The sequence below is a fragment of the Triturus cristatus genome, chromosome 7 (assembly GCF_964204655.1).
Source record: "Triturus cristatus chromosome 7, aTriCri1.1, whole genome shotgun sequence".
Lineage (NCBI taxonomy): Eukaryota > Metazoa > Chordata > Amphibia > Caudata > Salamandridae > Triturus > Triturus cristatus.
In genome coordinates, this window is record NC_140590.1 from 937,678,583 (window position 1) to 937,706,271 (window position 27,689).

At 43.7% G+C, this 27,689-nt stretch overlaps 1 protein-coding gene across 2 annotated transcripts in view; it reads left to right on the forward strand.

The window, feature by feature from the left end:
* ANKHD1 (ankyrin repeat and KH domain containing 1) overlaps positions 1-27,689 on the forward strand; it is a 1,109,311-nt gene that overhangs the window by 314,682 nt on the left and 766,940 nt on the right. For both annotated transcript variants that reach the window (XM_085617924.1, XM_085617925.1), the window contains exon 9: positions 4,318-4,509. In XM_085617924.1, the coding sequence (XP_085474050.1) occupies positions 4,318-4,509 (192 nt within the window). The remainder of the gene's footprint in view (positions 1-4,317; positions 4,510-27,689) is intronic.

A 27,689-nucleotide genomic window follows, 5' to 3' on the forward strand; every position in this document is an offset into this window, starting at 1 on the left:
TTCCTCGTAATACTCCATTACGAGCTAGGAAGAGTTATATTAAGACTTTGTGCCACAACAGCAAATTTTAAAGAGCTGGGTGTCAGCTTATAATTATTTGTGTCTCTTTTAACCACAATTGCACAGGGTGACTGGCCCTATGGGGACAATAGCTGGTCAAAATTAAATTTAAATACCAAACGGTAGTGAAATCTGGGCTGGCAATGTCCCCTATAACAGAAGGCCTAATGGCCGGTACAAGGCCTCCCAGGGAGGCGTCAGCGCAATGTCGGCAGTACAAGACTCAAATCCTTTTAGCGCTTAATCAAGCAGGGAAACTAGCGTAAACAAAAAGAAACGGCCGCGAGCGAAGAGTATGGCTTGCGAGCCGAATACAGACCGTTACCGGCGTGCACCAGGGCCCCTGACTGAATCAAACGCGCGCGCGTCTCTGGAAAGACAGAACCCCAGACACGCGCCGCGCTTGCCACAGCCTCCCGCGCTCCCCGGCGGCAGGAGGACCGGAGCCTGAACACCAGCTAATTGCCGCGTAGGAGTGAGGGATACCCCTCGCTCCTGCGACGAAAACGGGAAACAACAAACGCAATGAGCGTTACCTTCTAAAAGAAAAAATAGCGCGTCACAAGAAAAAATAACAGAGAAACACATTACTCATAATCAAAACTGACAGATAATCGCGGCACTCACAATAAGCGGCAGCTCTGCTTTAAATAATAAACGCGCTTCAAACATCAGAAATATTGAAAATCATTAGCATCAAAGCCCCCCAAACCAAATAAGAATCTGAGGGGACTTAACTGGCTGCGCAGCAGCGAAGAAAGAGGAGGACAGGATACTAACAAAGGACTATGTGGAGCCTGACAGGCCCTGATTGGACGTTGTCTCTATCTTTGATTGGTTGTTATCACATTGTGAATGACTACTATTTTCCCTATGTTTCATGGGAAACATAGTTTTGTTAGTTTTCTTTCAACGCTGCTGTATTAATAAAGTGAAGAAAGAAGGCATAATCCTCGCCTCCAGTCCTGACATAGAATTACCACCGCACCATGTTTAGCGGTAGTAGCAACACATCTCCGCAGACAAACATCCATGTTGTTCCATATTTAGATGACTGGTAATAACCGCAAACAGCCTCTGCCTTTCAAACAACATACTCAACAAACCCTAACCTTACTACATCAATTGGGGTTACATCAAACTATAAAAGTCACATCTACAACCAGCTAGAATACAGCAATATGTAGGAGACATGCTCAACACGCAATCAGCGTTGACATGTACAAATACAGACCGAATAAACATAGTAACATTGATTCAGCAGTTTCAACTTTGACTCAAATCTAAGCCAAAACATTTCTATGACTTCTAGGCATGGTGGCATCTTGAATTTCAATAGTCGCACATACCAGACTACACATGAGACCTCTCCAGGAATGTCTCTCCCATCAATAGACAGTCACTGGGCCAACTTCTCGATTTAGTGTTGGTAGACAGACTCACACTACACTCTGCAATGGTGGAATCCACAGTATTTATCCAAGGGGCTGCCGTTTCAAGACCTAGTTTCACAACTAATGCTTCTCTGATTTGTTGGAGATCTCATCTCCTAAACCTCACATTTTGGGTTTATGGGACTCCAAATGCAGGGATCTCCATATCAATCACCTAGAGTTACAAGCTGTTTACCTAATGCTGGAAGCCTTCATATAACACCTGAGGCACACAGTTGTCCTAATTCAAGCATACAATATGACAACTATGTATTGCATATAAAAACAGGGGAGATACACACTCCAATTATCTGTTAGTACAGAAAATATGGAGCATTGCATTACATCACAGCATTCATCTCCTAGCAGAACTTGTCCAAGGGACAAGTAATCAAGTAGCAGACTTTCTAAACAGGGTGCAGCAACAAGTCCATAAATGGGAACTCACCCCATAACCCTTCTACCATACTTTCAAAGATAGGGGTTTCCACAAATAGATATGTTCGCAACCCCTGAAAATACAAAATGCCCAAACTGTACACGCGGGTACCCACACCAACAGTCCAAGGGCAACGCACCATGGAGGAACTGGTCAGGGATATTTGCATATTCTTTTCCTCCTCATGCACTACTTCCATTAGTGGTTCGGAAACTCAGACAAACATCTCTTACAATGATACTTATAGCACCAACATGGGCTCGCCAACGATGGTTTTCAACACTGTTTGAGCTCTCCCTAGTCCCATACGAGACGCTTTACCTCAACCCGGACCTTCTCACACAGAGCAAATGAACAGTAAGACACCCCAATCCCAAGGAAATTAACCTTGCAATATGGCTTCTGAAGTCTTAGAATTTGGTTACTTAAACTTACCACAGCAATGTATGGACATTCTTAAAGAAGCTTTGCAAACCTACCACAATGCAATGTTATGTGGCTAAATGGAAAAGATTTGTTCCATACTGTCAAACAAAACATAAACCCCCTTAATGCAAAAGTACAGACAATAGTAATTTATTGCATTTGCAAACCACATTGTTGGCCTATACCTCAATTTGATTACTCCTGGCGGCTATTGCATTAGAATACCTTTATCAAAGCCTTTATGGACGGACTTAAAATAATCATAACTCCCAGATTTCAACCTTCACCACTTAAACATCGTACTTACAATACTTATGGACTTCCATTTGAACCACTCCACTCTTGCCAATTGCAATATTTATCCTGGAAACTCGCCTTTTTAATTGCTATTACTTCACGTAGAGTCAGTGAAATTCCGGCTATAGCCCTAGAGTAACCTTTCTTCCTACTCCCTAGGGACAAGGTAGTACTTTGAACAAGCTCTACATTTCTTCCACAAGTGGTTTCCAACTTTCATATTAATCAATCAATAGAATTACCGGTTTTCTTTCCGCAACCAGATGCAGTTGCAGAGAGAGCTTTACATACTTTAGATGTTAAATGAGCTCTAAAGCATTATATTGCCAGGACCAAAACATTCAGAAAGATGAAGCAGTTATTTATTGCCTTCACACCTCCTCACATAGGAAAGGTAATTTCTAAATCTGGAATTTCAGGATGGATAGTCAAATGCATCCAAACTTGTATGCTAAAACTAAAAGGCTTTTACCTGTTCCACCTAAAGCTCACTCCACTAGGAAAATAGGAGGTTCTATGGCTTTTTAAGGGAACCCTTCTATTGCTGATATTTGCGAAGCAGCAACAAGGTGCACTCCACACACATTCACAAAACATTGTGTGGATGTCTTTGCACGTCAACAAACCAATATTGGCCAAGCTCTTCTAAGAACTCTTTTGCAAACAACAGCAACCCCCACAGGTTAACCACTTCTTAGGGAGATGGACTGTCTATGCAAAGCTCGTTTATCTACAGCACACATGCCTCGAATGAATTGTTACCCTGTAAGCATCTGTTCTTGGCATGTAGTGCTGTAGATCCACATGCTTCATCCCTCCTCTCCAAAAACCCTGGGTAGGTTACAGTTTATATACTTTGCGTACTTGCGTCCTATTACTGCCTGGGCATCACATTACTGATACATATTGCTACTCCTATCTCACCTATCTACGGCAAAACAATCTGGAAATGGAGTCGATGACCATGCGCAGTATCACGAAGTGGAAGAGTCACACAGTCTCCTGATTCGAAGAAAACGTTTCTGAACAAAAACAACTTGTAATCATCCGAGGAGGACTTATGCAAAGCATGTGAATCTACAGCACTATATGCCAAGAACAAATGCTTATCGGGTAAGTAACATAATCCTTCTAGAGTCTCCTCTTCACCTGGTCTCTAGCTTTGGATTGCTATTGTACATTGCAGTGGAATGAAAAAGCTGAGTTCCAGCATAGGACTTGATAAATCAGTCTTCAACTCCCTGTAGCCACAGCCCCATCTGTCCATCTTCATTTGCCAGATGAGTGTAGATTTGCTGTCAACACTTATTAAATATATCCAGCATTTGATTAAGTTATGTATGCATACTAAGTTATGTTTGGGGGAAACATAAACATGTATACCAACGAGTTATTCTGAAGTTCTAAATGTAGCAGTTTGTTGTCAACTGATGCTCCTGCAGTTGCTGTGAATGTTTTTCGAAGTAAAAACTTAGTCCAAAACCAGCCAGAAAGTAAACCTAGTTTAGTGGGTAGGTTTGTGCTATTTAAATACCCATACAATCATTATTAATACTTAAATACAATTGCTTTGGCACGCCACGTCATTTGGCATTAAATTGACATTAATTTGTAAAAGTGTGTAATTACCCAAGATTGACTAATTAGCTATGTCTTCTTTAGGTGCCAATATAAATGCACAGACTGAGGAAACACAAGAAACTGCACTTACGCTAGCATGCTGTGGAGGCTTTTCAGAAGTAGCTGACTTCCTCATCAAGACTGGCGCAGACGTGGAACTTGGCTGCTCTACACCCCTAATGGAAGCGGCACAAGAAGGGCACCTTGAATTGGTTAAATATTTATTGGCTGCAGGTATGACCCCAAAAAGTTTCCCTTCTGTATTGAACATTTAAATTACATTTGTTTATTTAAACATTGGATGCACTGTTCTAACATTTAGTCCTAAAGAGAGTAATATACTCAGTATGTTTAACCCACCAAAATGCTGCTTACAGCTGACATTTTAGGAAAATCTGCAGCTGCCATTTGAGGCTTATTATAGTAACCTCAATTGCCCTTTCTTTACCAAAGTTGGGATGACAGTGGGCATCAGTTCTTATAATTAATTTAATTATATTTTTGCCTTTTTAATAGTGGGTATTGCTTTTGAAATATCACAGTACAGTAAGTATGCATGGTAAAGTTATTCATGGAAAATATTACTGTTTTATTAGCCAGAATGCGGTCTTGTCCAGTTTTATATCTTTCATCGATTCACATGGCTGAATTATTCACCATCATCTGATTGGGAATCCCTGATTCAGAAGCTGTGTAAGAAATGCATTCATGCAAACCAATACATTGCACTGGACACATCTTATCTCAAGTTTCCCAGAGGCAATCAGACCTCAGATATACATATTGTGTGATCAGACTCACCTCTGAGAACTCAGTTCACCTTTGTGTATAGACTAAAATCTGCTTGGAAAAGTAGATCTTCTTCCCCTTGTCCTGCACCCAGACAAAGAAATTGCTCTATTTATGCTCTATTTAGTGTCCTCTACCTAGAGGAATATTAAGAGGTAATTTAATTGTTTGGACATTATGGCAAACCTATTTGGATGACCTTTACAACTTATTCATTTATTGCCTGCTTTGCTCATAAATCACGACCTCATGTTATTTTCCAACTTATCAGTAAAGAATTTTAGGATGCAGTTAGAATTGCACTTTTTTCTATAAACTTAGAAATGTAAACATACTGAGCTTATTCAAAATATCAATAGAACGGTGACGTCCTTGGCCTCCTGAGAGTGTGGACTCTCGCCCCTGGGGGTCAGAAACTCTTATGTAGTGGCAGACTGAACTGGATCAGTCAACCAGCTTACTATAGGGCTGGTAGGTTTCAGAGGGGTATCTCTAAGGTACCCTCTGCGTGCATGCATTACTTAATCCATCATTGGAATCAGTGTGGATTTATTAATACGAGGTTTTGGTTCCAAACACCATATGTTACATACCTTAAGACAGCTTCCCTGCTGACTTTCATTATTCAGTAATAGAACTGGACATCACGAGGCATACTTGCTCATGCAGATATGTCCTCAAATAAAATATAAGGCACCCTGCCTTTGGGGGCAAAGGCCTGCTGTAGGGTGACTTACATATATAGATGCAGAACCTGTGGCATGACATACAGGAGTGAGCCATGTCGTGTTTTCAATCGTGGTTTGCACCATGTAGTGCAACCTGCAGTGGCAGTCTGTGTGGAATTTGTGTGTGGGTCTCTTAAGGTCGCATAAGATATGCTGCCGCCCTTAAGGATCCTCATTAGCACTCATGCCCTAGTTACCTGGGGTACCATTTACTAGGATCTTACAGGGGTGCTAAAGTTCTAATCCAATTGTAGCACAATTAGACAACACCTTGTTTTGGGGAAAGCGCACTGGCACTGAGATCTATTTAGCAGGCCTCAGTGCACTGTCAGAGTTGGAAATCAGCATATAGTAGCTAAAAAGGAGGCAAACAATGGGGAGATAACTGCAACAAAAGCCCAGTTTATTACAGTTGACATAGTTGCCATGGAACCATCTCTATGGCATGATTAGTTTTTTCCACCTTCTCTAAACCGCAGAGGCTATGACAGTCTGGCTTTGGAGAGCCCTCGAGGAAGGCTAGAACCTTGTATTTCTTTTCCAAACCAGGCTCTACTGCTGGTATTGCAGCCAATCATTTCATTAACTTCAGACCTCCTGACCAGATAGTCTAGAATAGGATTAGGCTGTATAGCTTTATGTGTAGTTGTTCCTTAATATCATTTAGGAAACATGGTTGTTCCATGGAGGTCATTTCCAGGTTGATTTTTTAATTGCTATTCATTAGTGCATGGACACAAGCTATCTTGTCCAGAGGAGAATCTGTAAAAACAGGGAACTTATCTACTTTAAGTGTCACTAAGTCTTGCCATTCGTCTGGACCTTCATCATAAGGTAATTTGCTGGTGTTGGTGGCACCAGCGTCGGTGTTAATGTATTTGCAGGTTGGGTTCTTGGAGGCCTAGGGGGTGGAAGTCTTGAGGGTGAATACGAAGGCTGCCACTTCCACCTCATTCCCTGAAATTTCGGGTTGCTTCAAATGAGGTGGATGTGCTACTATACAAACACAGTTGTTGACGCCTATGGCCATTTTAACACTGTTTACTGCTATTTAAATATACCCCGGAGTACCAGCCTAATGGCAGGGAATGATTCAAGCATGTGCAAGATGCTAACTTTGAAGTTACATGTAGGCAAATCATTTCTGATAGACTTTTAACCGCAGATTCCTCACCTTTTGAATATTCCCTATTTGTCAGACCGGATCCAGAAACTCCTCAGCAGCACCCCTGTGTGCAGACAAGTATCGCCAGTGGCTCTACATCCACTTCATTTCTCACCGGAAGTGACGTGCTTGGGGTTATGTAGGCACTACCCATTCGCACTGAACTCTGTTCCTCTTTCCTCACCAGCGGATGCGTCTCGGAGCTACCCCTTGTAAGAAAGTGCCCCTTTTTTGTAAAACCACTCCCCTTCCCTGGGTGCCATGCCTACCTAACACTACATGTGAGATAGGTAAGTCACCCCTCTAGCAGGCCTCACTGCCCTAAGTCAGGGTGCACTATACCACAGGTGAGGACATAGCTGCATGAACAATATGCCCCTACAGTGTATAAGTTAATTCTTAGACATTATAAGTGGAGTAAAGCTATATTGAGTACATGGGCTGGGAGATTGTCATTACTGAATGCTAAGAAGTTGTTAAAATGCACTCAGAGGGTATCTTAGAGTTGCCCCCTGAAAAAACGACTAACTCGCCAGTGTACAGCTGACTGGTCTGCACCAGCCTGCCACACGCAGACATGTTTCTGAGCCCTGAGGTGGGAGCCCTTGTGCTCTCGTGGGTCAGGAACCAAGCCTGCTTGGGGTGGAGGTGCTTATCACCTACAGGAACAGCAATCAGGCAGATGAGCCTCAAAAGCCTCCTGCTTGATATGCTAGCCAGGGCCTCTACAGCTAATGTAGATGCCTGCCCCAGACCAAGCCCCACTTTTGGCGTCAAGGTTGATGGGAAAATTAGTAGTCAGGAGAGGTGTGTCCCCTCTCAGACAGGACCACCCCTAAGGTGTCCTGAGCTGAAGTGACCCCCTTCTTAGAAAATCCCCCCTGTTGGACGGAAGGATTTTAGCCAATCAGGTTAGGGATGCCCCCTCCCCAAAGAAGGTCTGCCCCCTACAAAGGATGTAGTCAACGTAAAGGCTAGGAGCCCATTGACTGGTACCTGCCAGTACCTGTAATGCCCCAAAATTCAGTGTTTAGGGGCAGCCCTGAACCTTGATCCTCAGATTCCTGCAACCTACGCAGAAGGAAGACGACGCCAACTGAGTTTGCCTTTCTAGCCTATCTCCCACTTAAATACCCTGCAAAGAAGACGAAGACTGTTCTGCAGCCAGCGACTTCCAGAAACCCAAAGAAAACTGCCTGCTCTTCAACAAAGACCAGATCTCACGAAGACTGCAGCCCTGTCCACAAGAAAACAACTCTCCCAGGACTCTGGAGCCAGCTGGTACCGGTACGCCTGCTCACTCTGCACCCGACGCCCCCGGGCCGAGTCTGAGTGGCTCAACTGTCCAGTGAAGTCTCCCCAGTGAAATTGACCTCGAATCCATCATTGGCTGACCTCTCCTGGACCCCACGAAGATGCCTGCAGCCTCATCTCGAAGGGTCCCCCTGAATGCGATCGGCTCTGGTGAAGAAAATCCGACACCTCAAGGCACCCCAGCATCCTCAGCCCCCTGAATTTGGGGAGCCCAGCTGATGGTGCCCAGGTCTCCATCGATGTGCCAAGTTACCTGCCTAGCTGGTGGTCACCTTCGTGTCTCCTCCTGGTCGGAGCCTGCAGCCTCTTTGTGCAACAGAGATTCCCATTTATTTGCATTTGGTTCCTGACTCTGATTTGCATCCAGCTGCCCCTGTGCCGCTGGTGGTGTATGGTTGGTGCTGCCTTGTGGCCTTCCTGTGCTTGCTTTAACCCCCGGTGCCTGTGCCCTGAAAACGCAGGTATATACCTGTAATCCACACCTCTTGTGGGTGTCCCCAGTCTTCTTTGACTAAAATTGGGCACATTGACCTCTGCACCCGGCCGCCTCAGTGCTGCTGGTGGTGCAGTACTTACCTTGATCAGTGTTGGTCTAAACCCCCCCAAGACTGGATGTGTGGGACAAGTACTTACCCATAAGTGTGCAAAACTGTTTTCCTTCCATATGATTTCATTGCATTTCTTCATGTTACACTAAATGTCTACCTGTTACAATTGCTAAATTCTAGAACTGTTGATTTGACATCACTAAGTGTTTTCTGTATACTGTAACCTATTTACTGCTTTTGCAAACACGTTACTGTATCTGAAAAGTATTATTTTATAATTGGTACTGACCTGCAACAGAGTTCTCTTGGTTCTAGAAATGAAAGTAACAAAGCATATTTTTTCAAACAAAACCGTCTTTGATTCAGTCTTTGAGTGTGTGTAATCATTTCTTGCCTGAGTGTGTGCAACAAATGCTTAACACAGCCCTCTGATAAGCCTTACTGCTCAACCACACTACCCCAAAGAGAGTAAGGTATTATCTACTTTAACCTCTGGGGAACCACTGGACTCTGTGAACACTATACCTTACTTAGTTATAGTATATACAGAGCCAGCTTTCTACATCCCTCATCTCATTGAGACAATTTTTTCCCAAACAATTCTGCAGTATGCAGAGAAAATGCCACCTCCCAAATTGACCGGGTTCAAACAGTGTGGGGAATGTCGCAAAAATATATCATGTAGTTTGCCTGGGGCCAGAACACAACTCTAAAGCCAGCTCTGACTGCATCTTCATACCCCCTAAGACCATTTGAGATTCAGAAGACAAGCTGTTTAAAGCCAAGAAACCACAACATGACCAGTTGATGTCCAAGGCGAGTCCCCACTTCAAAGGCCAGTCATGCCAAGGCCAAGGCAACAATCATTGTTTCAGTTCAAATCCTTGGTCAAATCAAAGGGAAACAAATCAAGAAGTCCTAGTGGGACTCGATCCTGTCCTGCTGCTCTTGATTTCCTGAGAAGGCACAAGGGTATCATCATGCCTGTAGGTCCCGCTCCCAAAGTCATTCAACTTCGGAACGGATTCTGACCCTTGTCCCGCAGCAACTTGAATTTCCGAGGTTGTGGGTGACACTGCATCAGATTAAGGAATTCTGTGAAGCTATGCTGTATCTTTTTGTCAGGTTACCTGCTTCCTCTGGGCTGTGTGCAGACATCAAGGAGCTGAGAGGCCTCAACTAGACTTCTCCTGCAGGCATGTTCTCTGTGCCAGCTGTGCCCTCTGTGTTCGTTCCTGGTTCCAGACAGATCTCTGTTCCGGTTCCCTTTCTGGTGCCCCAACTTGTGCCTGAACACCGCACGCTGATCCCAACGCCATCCGCTCTTGCCGACGATGCCTATCCTATAGTACAGTTCAACACCAAGACTGCGCCACCTCTACCAATTGACACATGCTGCTTTAACTGCGCCGCAGCGGTTTAGCCACCCTTCTCATTTATACACTACCTTTCCCCACTACAAGAGATCGTGTCCAACTTTAATTGTTTAACACAAATTCTGACAATGGTGGTTATGATTCTGGGGACGAGTTTCCCCAGCGAATCAGGAGCATAATGGATACCTCCCCTGGCACCAAACTGGTTTTGGCTCCGGGTCCTGCCATGTGGGAGAGAGCTTCTTTCGCCATGGTTGTGCTGAGGGTGGCAGAGGTTTTTGATCCTCAGTTTCCTGCCAAGGAAATAAATATGGTCTTAACAGAGGTGTCAGCCTAGCAACTTCTGGACTTCTTTTGCCTTTTAATGAGGCACTACCAGACACGCTTTTGGGGACTAAAGCCAAGTCATGTTTAGGTTACCGTGTCAATCGGAAGGTTACTGGGTGCCATTGCCGTGCTCTGGGTGACCCAGACTTTATCACCTGGGACCCTGGTCCTGAGAGCTTTGTGATACAGACTTTGGCTGGTAAAGGTAACCTAAATAAATTTGTCACTATTCCCCTGGATAGGGAATCAAAGAGGATCGAGACTTTTTGAAAGCGGCTATTTTTATCCACAGGTTTGGCCCTTTGCTCTGTTGTTTACCAGCTACCTGCCATCATGGTTGCAACTCAAGCCCTGTGCGACTCAGTAGCTCATGGTTCCAGAAGAAGCTTGTCCTATCCTCTCTCAGGCTATGCAGGATGGTTGTGATGGGGCAAGTTTACAATCCGCTGCAGGCCGGACACCACTGACTCACTTGTTAGAGGCATGGGCTCCAGTGTGGCACTTTGTAATTATGCCTGGATGCGGTCCACAGGCTTTTTAGTAGACTTTCAGGCCAGTCTTATGGACATGCCATTCGATAGTTCCCGTATTTTTGGGGACAAAGCAGATTCGTCCCTGAAGCGCTTTGCAGGCAGCAGGGTCAGAGTGTGCTCCTTGGGCATTTCGGCTCCTCCAAACTAGCCGCTTCAACAGTGTTGTCCTCTCCAAGGCCATGGTAAAGACGTTTGGTATTGCTAACCAGTCCAGCTGTGTTATAATCTCTAATCTTGCTGTGGCTGCAGTACTTTCCAAGCGTGTGAACAACAAGGGCAGCGCGTGGGTCAGTCTTCCATTTGGCCAGCTACTGCAGCCCCCAAGCCTCTTTACTGTGCCCTTGATGGCACAAAGGCACCCTGTCTGAGGCAGGATCTGACATTTTCTGCTGAGTGGAAGTTATTCACTTTGGACAAGTGGTCTTGCAAATTGTTCAGAAGGTTTACACCTTTCCATTTCTTGAAACTCTGCCTTATCTGTCACCTTCCTAAGATGGGCTGACGAAGGTTCACCTGTAAATAAATAAACACAAGACCTGTTCATTAATAGGCTCCTCCTCTAGAGGTTAGACATATAAGCCGAGGAAGGGGTTCCTTCACAATTTTCCTTATACTACTCCTCACTTTCCATCGAGGTAGTATCCTCACACTTTACTGCCTGAAAATTTGCTACTAACATTTTTTTTTATATATAAAAAAACTTTATTTATATTTATACACTTGACAGTCACAGCATCTTAATCCCAGATACATAAAGGGATATATACCAAATCAGCAGCACAGTTCCTTCAATACACGTGAAGAAAGGGGGGGAAAAAAGGAAACAACAAGATGGCATCTCACGTGCGCACCACCAAAGGAGCTTGCTGATTGGTACTCACCAGCTATGCCCACTGATATCATAATAGGTAGCCATCTTGCCAAACAAAAAAGGAGAAAGTGCGTCCCAAAAAACAGTGCAAGAGTATTAACTACTCTGGTGTATTTGCAAGAAAACAAGACCCCGTGATTGTAAAATTGAAATAAGTGTCACAATTGCCTACTTTATTAATTCTATGTGCACTTAATCAAAATAAAAACTGGTTGCCTAATAGCAAACTTTTATGTCGACATGTTTCATTGCCACTCACAATTCTCTGCAATTTCGTCAGGACTGAAGGGTCTTTAAATCACCATTCAGGGACACTGATATATATATATACACACGTGACTATCGAGGATAAATAAAAACAACAACGCCAAGTCAAAACACCCCTTTAATCTCACTCAGAGATTCACTGCCAACTGGCATATATCATTATGCTTGTTTACGGGCATTACTATGTGGCGACTAACTCATTCGTACCAGTCCTCCACTTCGTCAAAGAGGGAAACTCCAAACATGAGACCCTCTCCTCGGTGCATACGCTAATATGATGCTCATTCTAAAATTACAAAAAGACAAATCAATCGTATTAGTCCTTCTCATTTGTGCCGCTTTAAATAAACCGTCACACGCCGGTATGCACATATGCCTCGTCAACCGTCAAAACGGCATCTCTGAATCTTATGCCGCTGACTCAATTAAGGTCCTCACGTTAAATCCATAACCCACACTTCATACACAACACTTACTGACTTCAGGAAATGTGGTGTTTCAACATCTTACCACCTCTTTTACACCGAAGCGTGTTAACTCGTCCCTCGCCCACGGCATACTGATTTCACCATCTACAAATACTATTTCCAGCGTCATCATGTCACGTGACCTTCTTCTACGTGGCGGCCATCTTGTAATGGTTCCATTTACATCGATCTTTTCACAAAGAAGTAACTTATACACATATAGATAACTGTTCATTTTCCAACCTCTTTCGTCTTGAGTTCTACATGGGGAATCTACCATCTACACGAAAGGGGCACCACGCATCCCTCCCATTCTATGGCCATAATCCCTCCATGTCGGCCATCATGGATCGGTGAGGAAGACACAATCTCCATAGAGGTGCCTTCAACATAATCAAAGCCACAGACAATTTCTCTCTACGTCTTAATTTCTGAAAATGTGTATCTCAACCTCTCAAACCTCCTTCTTTTTCTTCTTTTATTCTTCATCAAGTGTAAACACAGTTGTATTTTATACAACAGCGTCTATGCCCTTTCAATATACTCCCCTATAGCCAATAGCTTCGATGCCTCATTCTGCAAAATACACCGAGTAAGCTATCGCGTCAGGCACCCCTGGGTTCAATTGCTATGTAAAAAAGGCTTCTCAGAGTTACTAATATGTATGTAACATGACCTGCAATCACAAGGTTTACCAAACCCGCAGATGTCAAGAACATGATTCGTGTAATCACATGGTCAACCACTCTATACATTACAGGACATAGTATGTTCAGATACTGATCTTATTCCACTCTATAAAATCATTCAGTCCTGTCTGATCACACCTCTCTTGGAAAATCCATCGTGCCTCCTTAGTGGCCAAAATCAAATCTATATTCTGAGGGTCCCCCATCACTTTCTCCAGTACAACCCAGTTAAATGTTTGTTTTTGTTCCTAGCAGTGTTGTACCAGTTTCGTAGACAGTTTGCCCACTCTTATAGTACTGAGATGTTCTTGTATTCTAATCTTCACCTTACGTGTGGTGAGACCTATATATTGTATGCCACATAGACCGGTCAGCCTGTAAACGACATTAGTCGTATTACAGTTACTGAACCGATTCAGATACCAAACTTTACCAGAGGTCAGAATAACACTCAAAGTCTTTGTCGTAAGACTACACACTGAACACATTCCACACGGAAAATGCCCAGGGGGGAACAGTGGTTTCTTTCTGATGTAATTTAGTACGTGAATGCACCAATTTATCCTTAAGATTGCTAGACCTCTTAAAAGCAAATCTCGGAGGTGGCATTCGGAAGTCTGCTGTTGACAATATAGACCAATGTTTCCTTGTCAACTGACGAATCTGGGTAGCCAATGGATCAAGTCATCACAACCGGGAGACAGTCGTTCTTCTCCTTTGAGACCTTTTCCAACAATGCACTCTGTGGAGTATTCAATGCTCTCTTCCGTGCCTGATTAACAATCCTCCGGGGATAGCTCCTCTGACTCAGCTTTTCACACAAGTCAGTCGATTGTTCAAGATACGCCGAGGTAGTGGAACAGTTTCTACGGTAACGCAGAAACTGTCCGACTGGGAGATTGTCCAGCAATGCTCTTGGATGATAGGACTGGTAATGCAAGAAAGTTCTTTTCAGTCGATTTATGATGTACACCAGTGCACAGCGTGTTATTTTCCACACTGATGTCCAGATCCAAATACAACACAATATGTCTACTGTAGACCCATGTAAATCGTAAACTGGCATCTTGTATATTAAGGCAGTTCAAAAACTCCAAAAGGACCTGTTCTTCTCCAGACCATATACATAGAACATTGTCTATATATCTCTTCCAGAGACGGAGGTGTCTCTGGAAAGGATTAGATTGATGATAGATGCAATTGCATATTGCAAAAGTATTTATATAAAACATCTCAATTCAATTCAATTAAGCTTTATTCGGTACAAATTAATGACCATAAAAGCACACGGGACAGACTTAAAAAATACAAAGGGCAAATTACAGTAAACATTGACAATACATTAAGAATCACAATAAATTAATAAAAAAAAAACTGATTAAAATGTTAAAACACAATTACACACTGTTAAAAACACATACTTTTCCTGGAATTGATGCATTTGTTTAAAAAAGTTGCAGTGTAAAAACAAATGTCCGCAGATGGCAAATTAAATATTAATTTCATTGCATGCTCAACTGTACGTATTCCATATTTAAAAAACATTGGTTTAAGGAAAGCAATACGAAAATTAGAGTACAGTTTACAGAACAAGATAAAGTGCAGTGTTCTTTGTATTGAAGTCCCATCGCATCTACAAGGCCCAAATGGATGTTTATTTGCTGTCGGATGGGCCACCAAATGGTGTACCATTCCAAATCTGAGTCTTGTTAACACAAATTTATGCGAGGGCCTAGTGACCAAGGTTAGATAGACAGGAAATCCTTCCGTTGATAGATACCTATTCTAAAACACGACAGTTGACAAAGTTCCGGCAGCAACTGCCCTCTTTCTCTCTGCAAAATCCAGAAAAGCCCTGATCAACTCCGTTTTGGGGATCAATAGAACTGCTTCGGGATCTTTTACAATATTCAGGTTAAAAATATCTGAAAAACATACAATGTATTTGATCCAGGGTATTGCTACAAATATGTCTAATCGCAAACAGTCCTGGATAATAGACCTAGTAAAGGACTTCTCATCCTTCAGCCAGATAGACCGCCAGATCATCAAAGGCCTAAGGGATAAAAAGTCGAGTAGGTAGTTGACAGATAATTCCTGGTGACTCAGAACGTTAGAGGCCGAGGTGGGCAAGCATAAAAGTTTTTTAAGAAAAAGATTTTCTTCCAGCTGCAAATTATGGGCACAGCAGTAACCCCAAATTCCTGCCCCATATAGTGCAATAGTTACACATCTGGCCTGGTAAATTTTCAGCAGGTCCCCGGTCCTACGGTCCCCAATTTTGGCGGCAAATCTAAAAATGTCGTGGGCATTTCTAGCCATTTTATTACGTATATTATTAAATTCATAAATCCACTTCTTATCACAGGAAAGGTAATACCTAGGTAACAAAATGTATCCACCTGTTGCACCTTTACATTATCAATAAAGTATCCTTTAATAGTATGTTTTGAATTCTTTGAACCACAGATCATGGTGTGCGTGTTTCCTTTGTTAATAACTAGTTTCTTATCTTTTATAAAGGACGCAAAACTATCCATCAACCGCTGCAGTCCCACAGAAGTTCTAGATAACAAAACAGCGTCATCGGCGTATAATAACACCGGCACTGAAACACCATTGATTATGGGAGCATCTGCGTCAACTTCCTTTAACCCCTTCGGTGCTCATGACGGAATGGTTCCGTCATGACCCACGGTTGAGCTGTGCTCATGACGGAACCATTCCGTCATGACCACGCCCGCGCAAGATTCCGTCAGCACAGCGGCGGAATCTGCGCAGCATCGAAGGGGTTAAAATAGCATCAATTCCATTAATAAATAAAATAAATAAAAGAGGAGCTAAAACACAAGCCTGTCTTATACCACGTTTGACGCTAAAGTTTGGGGTACATTCTCCCTTACTCCCGAAACGCACACAGGTTTTTAATTTCTCGTACATCCTGGCAAGAAAGAATATTATACCCTCTGGTACTCCCATTTTCAACAAGGTTGGCCACAAAATCGAGTGGTCCACCATGTCGAAAGCGCTACTTAAGTCTGCGAAGCATAGGTACATAAGGCCTGGTTTTGTATCGGTGTACTTCCCGATCAACAATTCTAAATTAACACATTGATCAAGCGTACCCCTGCCTTTCCTAAATCCGTACTGACTGTCAGCCAGAATGCAATCCTGTTCCACCCATTCCTCCAGTCTTACGAGCATAACTCTACTCATAACCTTTATAGAGGAATCCAATAGAGAGACAGGACGATAATTCTTTGCATCAGACCTACTTCCTTTTTTATAAATTGGGACAATAATAGACTCACCCCAGGTTGGAGGGGACTCAGTACAAACAGCAGCATTAAAAACGACGGCCAACAGGGGTCCCCAGACTTCAGGTGCAGCTTTATAAACGTCAATCGGGACCCCATCAGGGCCTTGGGCTTTCCCGCCCTTACTCGCCCGGATGCCATTTTCGACCTCCCTAACAGATATCAAGTGGCAAAATAGGCCAATTTGATGAACAAGCATCAGTAATTTTACCAGAGTCAAAAATAATCGAAAAGTGGGTAATCCACCCTTCGCTAGGAACATTTGCTGTTAAGTCTGGTACATTGGCCTCTTTAAGAAATGGTGAGTTAACCGTCGCCCAAAACAGTGTGCAGTTAGATAGTTCTGCAGCTTGGTTAAGTGAATCCCAAGCTTGCTGCTGTAAATCCCCCTTCCTATTTTTAAGAGCATTTTTATAATTTGTCCTTAAATTTATTACTAAGTTTTTATCCCTGGGCTTCATTACTAAGGCCTGCTTGAGGCTAGTTAGAGCTGTCGAACAGGAGTGGTCAAACCAACCAGGTCCAATCCTTGAACGACCCCTGTTACCACCAGTAAACTTTGCATCAATGGCAGTGTTGATTCCCTTAAAGAAGATAAGACCCGCTCATGGTCGAATCTGTTTTCCAAGATAAAAACAATGTCTACCAAATTCCCCTTTATTATAGATGTAATCAGTTCTGAGGCTTTTTCCCCTACCCATCTAAGCCTTACCCCGTTAACCCTATGAGCTTCTACATTATCAATTGTAATCCCCACCTCTCCTCACTATCCTCCCACAAAGTGGTGGCCATAATTATACAATTGTGGTCACTTATAGCTGATATTTCAATTTCCGGTGGGGCAAAGCAATCTATAATACTGGAAGATACTATCACATGATCAATCACTGAATCAGTACGCCAGTTTTTGAATGTTGGGAAAGGCAGGCCATTTCCATCTTTACAGCATTCCAATATTTCCAGGTCATGACAACCCATTAATTTATGCAAGGTTTCCCCATAGGCATCATGACCAAAGTGCAGTACTTCACATCCAGCATTATTAGTAACCCCACAAACCTTTAACGGTGACAGTTCACATAACGTAGTATTAAAGTCCCCACACCAGATAATATCAAATGCAACGTTAGATTCCAAGCTCAGAGTATCAATGGTATTGGCCAGGTCTGTTACTATTTTACTCCTGGTGCCGTCAAAAATATTATTGTAATAGTTAATCAAAAGGATATTGCGGCCTTTACATTCAGAGATCCAAAGCATCTGTACAAGATCACCTACTGGTATATGCTTTTTTACCACTATCTGGCGATGGACTGATATAAGTATAAGTAAACCTCCTTTGGCTCTACCAGGTCCCTCTCCCCGTGCAGGTAAATTATAGGACACAAATCCCTCATAATTAACATCCCCTTTGCACCAGGTTTCCTGAAAACATAAAATGTCATACTTGCAAATAAAAGTTTTCCAGCCTGGGTCACTACCCTTGGATTTTAAACCGGCCACATTCCAACAGACCAATCTAGTACATGTGCCTCTTCTAGTAGCATTCGTAGTTACAGGTCCAGTAACAGAGGCCCCCCCAATAGGCTGACCTATATTACACAGATCCTCATGATCCTCAACAACAGTCTCTACCTTTGTCAAAAAAGATATAGGTCGTGTGGCCAAGGCTATAGTTTAGTTAACACAATCATCTACGCCAATACCTTTAGCCTTCTCTGAGTTCAACTCTCCCCCCTGTATAAGTCAATCATTAGAGTCCAGAGAGCTAAGGGCATGAAATCTATTTTGAGTTGGAATACCAAGGTGAGGTCTATAGGTAGCCGGATAGGTAATGTTTCCTTTAGTCTCACAGTGATTAATATTAAAGTGACTGTAAAAGAAACCGAACGATCGAGCACAAACATTAGCATCAGAGGTCGGGAGAGACGCAGCTCTTAGGAGGACAGTGACAACATGTTGTGGATGTTTAAAGTTTATAATCACACAATCCCCCTTTGAGCTTTTCCTAGAATTCCCTATCCATTTAACTCTCCTGGTAGTCAAGACTTGGTCAGAAAAATTTAACGGGAAACCGCATTGCCTATTCAACCAGGATATACTTTTATTCTTTAAAGAGTCATGTGTTTCTTGGTGACTCCCACTTTCTAGTGGCGGTACATTCGTTAGTACTACCACGTATGGTGCACATTCGGGCGGGAGGTTAGTAACGTGCCCTTTACTTATTTCTTTCCAGCCCTCGCTATTTTTAGTAATAGTGGCTGTCTGACTGTCACTACGAATTGGCACTTGGGGGGCTATGGAGTTAGCTATAACATTCTCCCTACTGTCTATAATCTTCGTAGAGTGAACGTCCTGGGTATTACATTTACTGTTGGTTGTGGCAGTAGTTACTCTTCCTGGTTCTTCGATGGCCTTTTTAAGAAGTCCGCCCAGTCTAACAACTTCTGCAGTAAGTTGTTCAATTTTTGACACAAGTGGGTGTATGATACCTCTGATCTTTAAGTCGATAATATCCGCTAAGTTCTTCATCAAATCGGCACCTAATCTGGCTTCGTTAGACTTGGCAGCCTCGTCTATTTCAGAGTGTTTTAATGGTGAGGCTACTCGTTTCCTTACAGTACGTGTTCCCCCCCCCCTTTTATTTTGGGTTTTTCTACATGCTCTAACTAGCCGCGTTACTGGTGTCGGAGAGCATTGTACTACCTTGTCGGTATGATCATCTATATCCACTAAAATGGGGGGAAACCTGCTCAAACTAGGACAGTTCCCTTGCAGAAACCTCCAAATTAGTAGCATTAATACAACTATTATCATCCAGTAGTGAAAGGACTAACGGGAACTGGGTAGGGGTTGCCGGCGGTGGAGATGTGCTTATCCATAGTGACTGCCGCCTATCAGTATTTATTTTGCTCACCACTTGCACCAAATAATTATCTATGGTACGCGGCCCAGAAGGGGCCTTCAGTTTCGACATGGTAGGGTAGTAAGGATATAATAATCCAGAATAAAGCTTACAGAATTATGCTACTTATTACACACCATCAACTGGTGAGATAGCAAATTTAAAAACAAACAAATACAAAACAATAAACTTAGTTCAAACACAATATAGAAGGAGGAGTCTCACTGTGCACGGCTACGTTTAGTCCGGCAGCTTAATTAGGACAGAGTCTAAGGCCCGGCCCAGCCTCCTCTGGCCTCTGAGGGCCACAGAGGGCCCGCCCTTTGCCCGGGCTTAGCCCGGCGCCGCCCGCGCCCGTCCCGCGACGCGGAGGAAGCCTCCTCGATTTAAGTGCCTCCGGGCGTGGAAGCGGGTGTTGTCAGGGGGCGGTGACCTCGCCGGTAATTGTGGGAGATGAAGTCCGCTTAGCTACCGCAAGGACTCCTGTGGCGGCAGCGGCGGCGAGAAACAACGAGCCCGGACACAAGCGTCCCGTCTGCCCGCTCTGTCAGCAACCAGCGCGTCTCCACTTGGCCCCCAGGTAAGCGCCAGGCACACAGAGTATTCGTAGGTCCCCCATTCTGAGAAAGTATATTTTAAATCCAATTGTTGGTTCTAAAATAAAACAAGCATATATTTTTTTTATATATAAACCATTGGCCTAGAGTTCAGTTATTGAGTGTGTGAGACCATTTGCTGACTGAGTGTGTACAACAAATGCTTTACACTGTCCTCTGATACTGCCTTACTGCTCGACCAAGCTACCACTTTAGAGAGTAAGGTTATATCTAACTTTAGCCTCTGTCAAACCCTTGGGGACTGTGGACTCTGTACACCCTGTACCTATTAAGGAACAGTATATACAGAGCCACTTTCTCACACTCACCCTAGGACTCTCACCCTCAACATGGAATGACTCATGGTGGCCCTTCACAGTGGGAAGTTTTGTCCCTAGCCCAGCAAGGCCTTGTTTTGGGAACTGTTAAAGGGTACCTTTCAGCCTTTTTATGGTTGCTAGACCAGCCCTTGTAGTTGAATTTGAAACCTCACCAAGTAATACACTCACCAACCCCAAGGTTTCGTCTGTCAAACTCTCAGCTCAACCCTGGGTAACTGTAGCACTGAGCAGCAAGGCTTTACACAGAGGAACAAGTATAAGACATTTAAATAGCACAAAAACAATTGAAGACATTGGCATGGCACTCAAGAAATCTGACACCAATTCATAAAAAGAGATTGCATTTTTATAATTTAGACACTAGAACGAAAAAGATCCACCGGAGGCTTTTGGAGATAAAGATTTTACAGGCAGTAATAAATCGGAACAATTTCACTCATTCGCGAACAAGCCTTGGCAAAGCCAACACATTTACGCTGTAGGAAGCTGGCTATTTATATAGCGGACCAAAAGGAGGAACACTATGTAAAGAGTCTAGGGAACCCTTATTGTTTTACAGAGTCAAAAATGATAACACTAAATTGTCTCTTTTGTGTTAGTGTGGGTGAGCACTTCAGGCTTATCAGAGGGTAGTGATAAGCATTTGTGTACTTACAGAGGCAATAAATAAGACACACATACAACAATAAATCCAAGACCAATTTAGAAAACAAACTTATGTTTTTATATAAATTTTGATATCAAGAACTTTTTCATCAGGTAAGTACTTTTTTAAATATTGAATTTCACAGGTAAGTAAATATTTCACCTACATGTCTTTACGCAGCAGTGCTTCCTTATGAGAGACACGCCTCCTGACTAGCTAGTTTTTCTGCCTGTCCTGGTGCCAAATGAGCTAGGAAGGGGGGTTGCATTTCCCCCGTCTGGGAAGCCTGGGATCACATATCAAAGGCGGCAGAGACCTTTGAAGCCTCCTACCTTGATATGCTGATCACTTAGGCATCCTGCTTGAAAGGTGACAACACCTCCGGCCAGGGCAGTCATTGTTTCTGCCCTCAAAGACCTGGGTGTAACACAAGTAAAACTTGACTCCCAGCTCGTCTTTTGCAGGATGGAAGAACAGTTTAAACTGCTGGCCCGCCTTTGCCATTTAAAATAATGGCAAAGCCAGACTTTCCCCGTGGTATATGTGTAAGCTACCCCTATGGTGGGCCTATTTAGTCCTAAGGCAGGGTGCACCATATCTCACAAGCAGACCATATAGTTCGACCCATGTGTGCTTTAGATACACATGCTTTGCATACTTCTGCCATCTAGTGTTGGGTCCAGATGTTTGCAAGTTGTTTTTCTTAGAAGTCTTTCCAGTCACGAGATAAGGTGACTCCTCCTTCCGGTGATAGTGCACATGGGCATTGACTCCATTGTTAGATTGTTTTTTTCCGCCATCGGGTTCAGACGTGTATTGCTGCACTCTGGTTCGGAGCCGTTCTTTGGGTTCCCCGCGGTGCGCAATCCACTCTACCATAGACGGTATTGTTCTCGAAGGCGTTTCCTGTTCTCCGGTTATCGAATCGTTCGGGAAACTCTCTATCTTCAATCGGAAGCATCGGGGGAAGCCCTCGGGCATATCCGTGTCGGACAAACTTCCGCTGTTCCATTCCAATTCTGTCCTCTGTTCCACGCCAAGTACCATCGCACCGACCTACATCAAGTTTGTAACTTATGCCTATCACCGGAGCACAAGGAGGAAGACCGAGACACCTATAAGTCGTTTCAGTCGAAGAAAACTCTGTGATCGTCGGGCTTGACTATGTGAAATGCAATACCAAAGCATTCAATACAATCCGGACATCTTCAGCGAAGATTCGGAGCATGAAGAGGTCGAGGCGTCGGCGGTAGAAGAAGAGGAGGCAATCTCCTTCCCATAGTCTGATTCTGAACGCAAGATAGACTTGAGTACGAAGTCCCCTTGCCCCCCAAAAAATTTTCCCAAAAACATAAGGCTACGGTACCACCTCTGCCTTCTGGCCAATGTCAGCACCCAGACAACGTTTCAGACGCCCCGCCTTCTGGATTCGGCAACAAAACAAATCGTCAAGCCTTCCGGCTCAGGACCGAGTCGGCCGTAATCTTCTTCAGATCCGAAACTTTCCGGTTAGAAGGACAAATCTGGTTCGGAGCCGAAACCCTCCGCTCCGAAACAAAAACATGCTTCGAAGCCGAAACCTACTGCTCCCAAAAGCAAAACTATTTTGGCGCCGAAATCAAAAGACAGCCTCTCTGAGCCTCCCGAACCAATTTTAGAAGTTCTCAAGGCTAAATTGGATCCTAAACAGAAGAAAATGTATAGCCATCCGGATTCAGGACATATTTCTGCCAAAATACCAGTCAAACTTAAACATACTTCAGAGGACCCTGCAGATAAAATCACTCTGAAGAAGAAAAAGGACATAGCCACCAGCCCTGCTTATCCTGCCCCACAATCTCCTCCACCGCCACCATTTTCTCCACATTTACAACAGAATCCCTTACACATAACACCTCAGGGATCTCCACATACACAGCCTGAAGAGGATGATATTGATGAAGAAGACACTCATTTGCCTATAGACCCATGCCGTGACTACACCATTGACCCTCCATTAGATACTGACCCAGACCTTTACCCTGCAAAGCCATCACCACCGGATGATAATACGGCTTATCAAGAACTTCTTGCTAAATCAGCAGAATACCATGGGGTGGCATTACATAAAAAGTCCTTAGAGGAAGACTTTTTATTTGAAACTCTTGGGTCCAAACACAGGTCAAGTCAAACACTCCCTATGCTAAAGGGCATGATGAGGCATTCAGATGACCTCTTCAAAGACCCTGTGCGAACACTTATTTTAACTCCCAGAGTCCATAAGAAATATAAACATTGTCCATCTGATCCTGTGTTCATCAAAGGACAATTACCTGTTGATTTCCTAGTGGTGTCCAGTGCTTGCAAAAGGGCTAATTCACAAACATCTGGTGAAGCACCTCCCCCCAGACAAGGAATCTAAGCTTATAGCTGCTTCGGGGAAATGAGTGGCTGCTCAGGCCGCTAACCACTGGCGCATCGCAAACGCACAGGGCCTTCTGACTAAGTATGACAGGGCACACTGCTCTAATATATCCCAGACGAACACAAAAGCAAGGCACCAGAGTTAGTTCAGGAGGGCAAACTTAATTTCTAACTCTTCTATCGGATGTGCTCTAGATGCCACTGACACCGCAGCTAGGGAGATAAATACCAGCTTTCTCCTCAGAAGGCATGCATGGCTTAGGATTTTGGGGATTAAACCAAGGGTCAGCAATCCATTTTAAACAACCCTTTTGACAAGCAACAGCTCTTTGGTCCTGAAGTGGATCAGGCTTCAGAAAAAATTTAAAAAGGACACCGAGGTAGCAAAGTCCATGGGAGCACTCCAGTCTCCGTCAAATAGAATAGGTTCCAAAACCACATCTTCAGACCCAAATGCTTCCTCGTATAAAGGCAACACTCTGTCCTCTCCCTCTAGAGGTTTTTATAGAGGAGGATATAGAGGAAACAATTCCAAAGGAAGTGGAAGAGGTGCCATAGCACGTAACTCCCCTGCTCCCAACAAACAGTGACTTGCCAACGTTCTCCCACTTCTCCCCCCCCCCCACCCCCCGATTATTTAACACCTGTTGGGGGAATGCTTCAACAGTTTCTCCCCATTTGGCAATCCATAACATTCGACAAATAGGTGATCGATTTTATCCAACATGGTTGTTGCCTGGAGCTTACCACCAATCCTCCTAAAATTCCACCTCGCGCTCACAAACTGTTGTCAGACCACTTACAGTTACTGAAACAGGAAGTGCAATCTCTCCTACAAAAGGAAGCCATAGAGCCAGTTCCATTACAGTACCAAGGTTCAGGGGTGTACTCTCTACTTCCTAGTCCCCAAAAAGGACTGCTATACTGTCAGAACACTTCCATATGGTAACGCTCCAACAAGTGCTTCCACATCTACAACAAGGTGATTTTATGTCCACACTAAACTTAAAAGATGCATATTTTCACATTCCGGTCCATCCAGCTCACCGCAAATATCTCAGATTTGTGATAGCAGGCAAACACTATCAGTTCAAAGTACTCTCATTCGAAGTAACTACTGCTCCCAGAGTGTTTACCAAATGCCTAGCAGTAGAGGTAGCTCATCTCAGAAGACAACAAATTCTTTGACTTTGAAATAAGCTTTATTTCGATAAAAAATATCTTAAAAAGCACATACAAATATAAAATGTACAAACATGTGGCACCAATATAAGGATCATATAAATATAAGCTCATCATATTCCCAAGATCTACAAGGTTTTCTATAAAAAACATGTAAACATTATAAATAGGACAATATAAAAAAACATGCGCAGGCAAGTAAAAGAAACAGCCTGGCTGCTTAGCCAAGAACTGCAAGAGCTTTAGTTCTTAAGAGCCAGGCCCACCTTAGAAATTTTGATAGAGCGCAAGCGTACATAGATCGCGTGTCTGATTTAAGAATACGCAGCGCTATAAGGTGGTCACGTGTGCCCAAGGTTCTGCATAGAGGTTTGAGCCAATATGATCTTGGGAATTTATATTCTGGGCATGCGAAAAGCACGTGTGCAATAGATTCAATTTTGGTTTCACAGAAAGGACAAAAAGGTGAAGTTTGGGAGGGAAATTTCCAGCGAGCAGTCAGCTCGCGCACCGGGAGAGTGCCAACCCTAAATTTAAAATAGAGGGCACGGTCATATGGCTTCTGAATAATATCGAGGTAAGGCTCAAAGCGAACTACATCTTTGAGAAGAAGGAACTCAGTGGTGCATCTACCTAATTGGGAACTAGAATTCCTTTTACCTATAACCCAACTCCAGTAGATTTTCTTCAACTCAGCTTTCGGGGGCGAAGTTCTGTTTATCCAAGCATCTTTAAGACCAAGATCGTAGAGAAGGGTCTTAACATCTTTCAGCCATTTAATTTTATTCCAAGAAGGCATAGAAAGTATTTCGGACAGGCCCTCCGCATACTTAGTTAGCTCCGGGGTCCGCCAGAGCCGTGCCCAGAGAAGTAGAGGGCGTGCTTTTGCCAGGTCTATCAGCGCATGGCACCCTAAGTCCGACAATAAAGGCACTATAGGTGTACTCTGTGGAAGTGCCATCAGTTCCTTATAGAAGCTGGAATCGGATTTAGCAAGTTCCTCAATATTACTTGAGCCCCATAGTTCAGCACCATAAAGTGCCGAGCTCACGCCCTTTGCCTTGTATATATCCAGTGCTGGAGCTATTGGCTTAGTTGAGGAGGAACGATGCTCTCTGAGAAGGGCACCAGTCACCCTCTTATGGGTTAAGAGCATCTTTTGTACATGAGATGTCCAGCGCATGGTATCTGTGATGCGGATACCCAAATAATCAAACTCTTTGACCCTTTCGAGAGGAACTGCATTTAAGACTGGAGGCCGACCTAATTTCTTCGGAGGATTCAAAATTAGGTATTTTGTTTTGGTGGTATTAATAATAAGGCCTCTGTCGTTGCAGAAAGATTGAAAACTGTCAAGAAGAGTTTGCAAGCCCATAGGTGTCTTAGACAAAAGGAGAGTATCGTCAGCAAACAGGAGAGTTGGAACACGTTCGCCCGCCAGGGAAGGTGCATCAGCCGGAACTTCCCGCAGGTGATCCACCACCCCATTCACATAAAGTGAGAAAAGGGTGGGAGCAAGAACACATCCCTGGCGGACGCCCCTGTTTACTGGGATTCTCTCCGTTTTCTGACCCTGGGGACCCCAACGTACTTGGGCATAGTTACCATCATGGAGTTTTACTAACAGGGCCAACAGATAAGAAGGGATGTTCATATTAGTCAGGACACGCCAAAGATTATCTCGGGGAACAAGGTCAAATGCTGTTTTTAAATCTATGAAGGCTAGATAGAGACTGCCCTTTCCGAGAAGGACGACCTTCCAATAGATAAGAAACAATCTAAAGACCTGTTCTATAGTGCCTGTTCCGGCCCTAAAGCCTGCTTGATAATCAGAGAGGATGCCATTATCATCCACCCAAGTTAGTATCCTCTCCAATATCACTTTCCCGATGACCTTCTGGGAGGAGTCGATCAGGCTAATTGGCCGGTAATTAGCTGGATCGTCACGGGCACCCTTTTTGAAAATGGGAACGACCTCGGCCCCCTTCCAAGATTCGGGGACCGGGGCGCCATTTAAGATGGCATTAATAAGGGTAGAAAGTAGCTTCCCCCAGTTAGATGGATCAAGCTTAAGGACATCACCAGGAATGCCGTCCGGGCCAGCTGCTTTCTGCGGGATAATGGACTGGATAGCACTATGAACCTCTCTTTCCGAGAAGGGGTCAATATTCAGGGCGTCCACAACAAATTCACGTCTTCCCGTACTTGGCCGACTGGCTCATCAAAGCCAGCACACACCAGAAGTGTCTAAAATACACTCATACCACGCTAAACTTACTTCAACAATTAGGCTTCACAGTCAATGTGCAAAAGTCTCATCTACACCCTTTACTTTACAAGCACAATCTTATCTGGGAGCGACTCTCAATACTCACACGGCTCTAGCCTCGCCCAGTGCAGCCAGAATTCGCAATATGCAAACTCTTATTACAGTTGTGAGAAGTTGGCCTGATGTATGATGTCACTAGTTCTAGTGTACACCTTATATCTGTCCAAATACCCTTATGGTGATTGGTTGTAAAGTCAACCTTATAGACCAGCTATCCTAGTGGTAGCATGGACAAGAGCAGTCTTAGGCTAAACTCTGAATGGCATGTGAAGCCAGCTGTGATACCATATATAATCCCTTGAATACCAAATGAAAGGACACCACAACAGATATATATCAAAATAAAGTGTATTTATTCTAGACAAACCCTCAGCACTCTTTATGAGATTAGAGGTAAGTACAACACAGTCTTATTTATGCATACATTAAGTCACACAGGTAAGTAATACAGTTAGGCCCTAGGGGCCACGCAAACCATATACTAAGTAAGTGGTATAAGGACCACTGTCACGGAAATAGGATAGGCCTAGGCCATCGCTGGGGCTACACTATACTACCAAAGGTTAGGAAGTGGGAGGCCCACGGGATTCAGGTGCAGAGTGGAAACACTCACGCGTAATG